At 72.8% G+C, this 6,129-nt stretch overlaps 1 protein-coding gene across 1 annotated transcript in view; it reads right to left on the bottom strand.

Moving 5' to 3' along the window:
- Positions 1 to 3,144: 3,144 nt before the first annotated feature.
- CHLNCDRAFT_138086 (hypothetical protein) overlaps positions 3,145 to 6,129 on the bottom strand; it is a gene marked incomplete at both ends in the record, with an annotated part of 4,478 nt that continues 1,493 nt past the window's right edge. The window contains 6 exons of the mRNA XM_005851225.1: positions 3,145 to 3,849; positions 4,038 to 4,190; positions 4,342 to 4,762; positions 4,967 to 5,201; positions 5,429 to 5,875; positions 6,007 to 6,092. Coding sequence (XP_005851287.1) covers positions 3,145 to 3,849; positions 4,038 to 4,190; positions 4,342 to 4,762; positions 4,967 to 5,201; positions 5,429 to 5,875; positions 6,007 to 6,092 — 2,047 coding nt within the window. The remainder of the gene's footprint in view (positions 3,850 to 4,037; positions 4,191 to 4,341; positions 4,763 to 4,966; positions 5,202 to 5,428; positions 5,876 to 6,006; positions 6,093 to 6,129) is intronic.

Genomic DNA, 6,129 nt, shown 5'->3' with positions numbered 1-6,129 from the left:
GCCGTGGGCTTCTGGCAGGAAACTACGGCCGCAGCTCGGCAGCACGGGGGCGTCGCAGCGTGCCGCCGCCGCCGCCGCGCTGCCCCCCGGGCACGGCGGCGGCGGCAGCAAGCTTGGGCCCAAACGCCGTGCCGCCGAGTCCCGTGGCTGCGACCGTAGACCGTGGGCCGGAAACTGCGGCCGCAGCTCGGCGGCACGTGGTTCTGGTCAAATCGCCAAGCGTGCAGCAGCGCCGAACCACGCTTCCCGGCCTCGGCGCATGCCTTCAGGGGCCCCCTATCGCTGGGCACACCCCTCCAACACCGAACATGCGCCCGGGGGGGAGGGCGGCCCGGGCTGCCCAGGCCAAAGTGGGCCGCCCTCGAGCAAGAGGCGGCCGGGCTGTGTGCTGAATGAATGACTGCAGGCATGACGGGCTCCGCTGCGGGAGGTGCAGGCTGGAAGGCCGCCAGGTCGGCGCCGAGCGTAGTCACCATCGTCTGGCGGTTCCTGCATGGCCATGGGGACAGACCAGGCATGGGCAGGTGTACAGTCGTGTCCACCGCCCTGGCTAGAGATACCGCCATGGCCGCAGGGCCCTGCTCATGCCCCACCCCCTGCTGCATATGCTGCCACCAGCCCCGCGCCGCCCACCTGATGCACGTGATGCCGTCAATCTTGGCGCACGGCTCGCCCGGCATGCTCTCCAGGTCCTCCGGCACGGTCGGCGAGTAGACGCCGTCACGCAGGCAGTACTGCAGCAGGGCGGCGCGAGCTCAGGCGCTGTGCACCGTGCCATGCCGTGCGTGCCACGGCCCCTGCGGCAGGCTGCCGGCGCGGCTCACCTCTCCCGTCAGCGAGCGCACCGCCTCCGCGCGTGTAGCGTTGGTCACAGAGACGTCGTCCATCCAGGCGCGGTCAAAGCCGAGCGCCTGGCACAGCGCATCAAACACGGCGTCGGTGCAAAGGGTGCCAGACTTCGCGCAGGGGTCCACGCTGACACCCATCACATTCAGCCCCGATTCACAGAAGAACCTGCAGGCAGGGACGATGCAGGCATTGCTCAGAGGTGTGGGTGGCAGGGCAGGGTGTACCGCCTAGGACGGCAGCCCGCAGCAGGCGGCGCACCACAGGTTGGCGCCCGGGAACGTCGGCTCAGTGCGGGGTCGCTCCGTCACCCAAACCTGGCCTCCATTTTCACACAGCGGCCAGGACAGCGCGGCAGCGGGCGTGAGGCTCAAGCTGGCGGCGACCGCCAGCAGCAGGATCGCCGCCGTGACGCGGAGCGAAGGAGCAGCCATTCGCAGCTCTCTAACTGTGAGTGCCTGCGCAGACAACATCAAAGAGTAAAGGCTGGCTCCATGCATTGCCTCAGGCGGGCCGGCAGAGAGCTGGCGCTCCGAGCGCTGCTGCCGCCGCCGGCCGGGGCGGCTGCTGCCGGAGGTGGCGGGCGCTGCCCTCAGGGCTGGCACCTGGCTGGCGCCGGGACACCTTGGAAGGGCTGCAGAGCTGCTGCAGGGGTCAAACTGGCACCAGGCGGCCGAGCACGGACCTTGGAGGGGTCGAGCTTGTGGCGGGTGTCGGTGGATGCAACTAGGGCGTTCGTTTGATCTCGCTCTGTGGGGCAAAGGTGACGAGGATGGCTGGAGGCGATGCAGAAGGCGCACGAGGCGAGCGGGACCTGTCCAGCTGGGATGTACAAATCAGCCGACCAAACGCTGCCTTCATTCGCTGTGCATAGCTAGATGTAGAACGAGAGTCAGGTGTAGAACGAGAGTAGGGTGCCTTACCGGTTCTACGGAAGTCGACCCCATGGCTAGTCCTCTCCCTGGCAATGACGCGGGCTCCTCCGGCGAGGAAGCGACATGCAAGTACTGCGGCGAGGCAGAGGACCACTCCCCCGGTGAGCCAGGGTCCACCTCCACTCGCCGCCGCCGTCGCCGCCGCCTGGCACATATGCGACTCACCCGCCGCTGCATACATGAACGATCCTTTTTGCAGATGGTCGCCTGGTCCATCCATGCCGCTGCACCACCCCCGTACACCACCGGTGTCTGATGCACTGGATGGTCCAATCGTTTCAGAGCGGCAGGGGCAGCGAGCACACGTGCGAGATCTGCAAGGAGCCGTGGCAAGGAGTGCTGTCTGGTGCGCCTGCACCATGGCTGCCTGCATTTGGGAGGCTCCAGGGCTGCTCCTGCCTGCACGCAGGCTTGCGTCACAGCCCCATGCCTGTTGCCCGCTCCTGCCTGCCGCTTCACCCGATGCAGTCCCAGCAGACGTGCTGGTCCACCAGCTGGGCCAGCTGCGGCAGGCCGTGCAGCGAGGCGGTGGGCTGTCGCAGCAGCAGATGCAGGCGCTGGCAGTGTACATCGAGGTCCAGGTGGCCCGCGAGGCGGAGCAGGAGAAGGGCAGGGCGCGGTCCCAGTGCCGCAGCACGATTGGGCGGCTGGACGCGGAGCGCAACGAGCTGCAGCGCCAGCTGGAACAGCTGAAGGACAAGCTGGGGCATGCCCTGGAGGACCGGGACCTAGCCCTGGAGGACCGGGACCTCGAGCGCGAGATGTGCAAGAAAGCGCACGACGCGCAGGCGGAGCAGCAGTGGGAGATGCGCCAGCTGCAGCACTCGCGGCAGCGCCTGGAGGCGGAGATCACGGGGCAGCGGCAGTGGGGGCGCAGGTGGCAGTGGGCCGCGTGTGCCTCTGGGCTGGCCGCCGTGGTGCTGTGGGCTGCGCGCCCCTCTGCCAGGGCGTGCTGATGCTGTGAGGGCGGCGTCTGCTGTGCAGCGGTTGCAAGCAAGCGCTTGGCATTGGGGTTTCAACCACGGCGGCGTCAAACAGAAAGTGCAACAACATCAGAACACAACAAAAATGGCGCTGGCGTGCGTCAGTCGGGAATGTGCAAATGAAAGGGTGCAGCGGGGCGGGTCAGAAGAGCAGGCACAGGGTGGGAGCGAGCACAGCGCAGGAGCGCCACTTGGGCGGCGCGGGGGCTGGTGCGAGTCGACGAGGCAGAGGCGTGTCAGCAGCAGAGTGTGGCATACATACAGGAGCGGGCGGTGGCACAGGCAGCAGCAGGTGGAGCAACCAGGAGGGAGGCATGTCAGTGGGAGCAGCAGGACAGTGTCGAGGAGGTGTGAGGCGTGGGCCTGCAAGCGGGGCTCCCTCACGATGCGCTGATCTGCTGCTGGAGGCCCCTCATCGCCTCCTCGATCTCCCGGAACAGCTGCTGGTTGGCGGCCGAGTGCGGCGCCACAGCCCGCAGCGCTGCATCCAGCGCCGCCGGCAGCGCGGCCGGAGGCAGGCCGCCGCCGCTCTGCGCGCCGCGCAGCAGCAGCACCAGGCTGTGCACGCAGCCCACGATGAGGCCGCCCAGGCGCAGGCCCTCGCCGCTGCCCCAGTCCAGAGGCGCGGCAGCTGGTGCCGGTGCCGCTGCCGCCGCCTCTGCCCCTCCTCCCTGCGCCTGCTCCTGCTCCTGCTGCTGCACGGCGGCCCCATCGGCAGCCCCTCCCTGCGCAGCGTCAGGTGACGGCACTGGGGGTGCCAGGCCTGCATCCGCCGCCTCCCTCTCCTCTGCCAGGGCCGACTCCGCGAGCTTGCGGCGGCAGGTGGCGATGATGCCGTGCGCCTGCTCCAGCGCGGCGGCGGAGAAGGCCTCGGCCGTCTGCGCCGGCGGCTCAGGCGGCTGCAGGCGCAGGGGCTGCAGCTGGCGCTGCAGCGCCGCGTCCGCCGCCAGGCTGGCGCCCAGCTGCTGGTGCTGCAGCGCGGCGGCGCCGCCGCCGCCGGCGGGCGACGCCGCTCCTCCCGCGGCGCCCTCGCCGCTGCCGCGCCGCTCCAGCTGCTCCAGCTTGCCCTGCACCTTGTCGTTCACCTGCGGGGCAAGCAGGGCGGGAGGCGGGGGCAGGTGGGGGCGGCGTGGGGGGGCGGCGCCACTGCCACAGCCTGCTGCCGGCACACCAGCCGGCGGGAGGCTGCAGCGTGCCGCGCCATGCGTGCACCCCCTCTGGACGCGACCTAGGCGGCGGCGCAGCCGCCTGCCCCCGCCTGCAGCCCACTCACATCCTTGAGCTGCAGCACCACCGAGGCATAGGCGTTGACAAAGGGGGGCGCAGCGGTGGCGCCCGCGCCGCCGTGCACCCCCGCCGCCGCCTCGTCGTTCATGCCGCGCAGCTGCAGCAGCAGCGCCTCCTTCTTGTCCAGCCCCACCACCAGCTGCAGCAGCAGCAGCAGCAGGGAGGCGGGCAGGCGCAGGCGCAGGTGGTGGGAGCAGAGGTGGTCAGGCAGCCCTGCAGGGCCTCTCGGCACACCAGCAGCAGCGGAATCTCGCGGCCTGCCGTTTCCCACCCGAGCGCCGCCACCTCACCTCTGCTAGCGCCTTGGCATCCGCCGCCCGCGCCTGCTGCTGCTGCTGCGGCGGCGGCGGCGGCTGCTGCGGCTGCTGCTGCTGCCCGCCACTGCCGCCCGCCGCGCCCGCCGCGGCCGCAGCCGCCCCGAGCGCCGGCAGCAGCCCCGGGACCGCAGGCGACGGCGTCCCTGCCGCCGCGGCCGCCGCGGCCGCCGCCGCCGCGGCCGGCACGGCCGCCGGCGTGGGCAGCACGGCGGCGGGTGGGCGGCGCGGCGCCAGCAGGCGCACCGGCTGGCCGTTGATGATCTGGCGCCCGTTGAGCACCATGTGAGGCCGCCCGGCCAGCAGCGCCGGCGGCAGGTTCTCGGAAGGCTCTGCGGGCATGACGTCTGTGTCCCTCACCAGCTCCACACCTAGCTCCTGCCGGTCAAACTGCACCCTGCACCAGCAGCGGCGCAGGGCGGGACGGCCGGTGGGCGGCGGCCCCGCCGGCGGCGGCGGGCAGCCCGGCAGCCAGCCCGGCGCGCGCTGCCGTGGCACGCGCCGGCCTGCACGCGCCGTGGCCGCCCTGGCTGGCGCAGCAGCGCCCCGCCCGTGCCCTGCACGCCCCGCCCCGGCCCCGCCGCCGCCGCCGCGGGCTCACCGGTAGCAGTTGTGTGCCGCGGTGAGGACGGAGCCGTCGTGGAGCTGGCGTGTGGCCGGGTGGCGCGCCACCACGCGCTGCCCCACCCCCAGCGGCAGCGGCAGGTGGTCTGCCACCTTGGGGTGCGCCACCGCCGCCGCGCCCGACTGGTACTGCTGGCGGCACCCGTCCCGCCACCGCTCCAGCCGCACCCGCTCCTCCTTCAGAAACTTGAGGGACAGGCGGCGAGGCTTGCCTGCGGGGCGGGCAGGCAGGACAGGGCAGGACGGAGCAGGGTGGGGGCAGGTGTGTTGAGTTGGGGTGGCGTGGGGCGGGCGTTGGGGGCCGGGGTGGCGGCGAGAGGCGCAGCAGAGCGGGCCCGACAGCGGCGGCACCAGCGGCAGCGCAACCCCCCGCCTCCCCCGTGCTCCCTGGACCAGCTGCTGCCCCCCGCCAGCCCCCCCGCCCAGGCCGCGCGCGCACCCAGGCTGGAGCGGATGAGGCACCACTCGCGCCGCGTCAGCCGCGCACCCTCCCCCAGCCCCAACTGCGCCAGCAGGCCGGCCAGCGGGTTGAACATGAAGAAAGGGCGGTCCAGAGCGGAGTAGCAGAACTCGGCGGCGGCCCAGCGCTGCGTGCGGGGCTGCTGCAGGCAGTGGCGCAGCCGAGCCTCGGCCGCCGTCTGGGGCGTGGCGGCGGCGGCGGCGGCGCCGGCCGCGCCGCCGGCCCCGCCCTCCTCGCCGCCGGGCGGGTATCCAAAGCTGGCCATGAGGGAGGGGCCCCCGGCCAGGGAGGAGCGGCGGGTGAACAGGGTCTTGACGGGGGAGGCCACAGAGGGGGCCACGCGCTCGGGCGCCGACTTGCGGCGGCGCATGCGCGGCATGGGGTTCTGGGGCGACGGCACAAAGCCGGGCGGGAAGTGCGCAAAGCCTGCGGCGGGCGGCGCGGCGGCGGCAGGCAGGGGCGTGAGCAGGCCGGCGGCGCGGCGGGCCGGCAGCGCGGCGCGCGCTCAGGCAGGGCCGCCCGCCGCCGCGGCTGCCTGCTGCCCCTGCCCTGCTCACCGGGCGACGTGATGTATCCCAGGTCTGCCATGCCGCCCAGCTCCGACAGCAGGTCGCCGCCCTCCAGCCCAGCCATGAGGTAGGGGCTGAGGCCGCGCAGGCCCAGCCCGGGGCTGCCGCAAG

The sequence above is a fragment of the Chlorella variabilis genome (genome assembly GCF_000147415.1).
Source record: "Chlorella variabilis unplaced genomic scaffold CHLNCscaffold_2, whole genome shotgun sequence".
Taxonomy (NCBI): Eukaryota; Viridiplantae; Chlorophyta; class Trebouxiophyceae; order Chlorellales; family Chlorellaceae; genus Chlorella; species Chlorella variabilis.
Note: the sequence above shows the minus strand (reverse complement) of the source record. Positions and strands in the feature narration are given on the sequence as shown.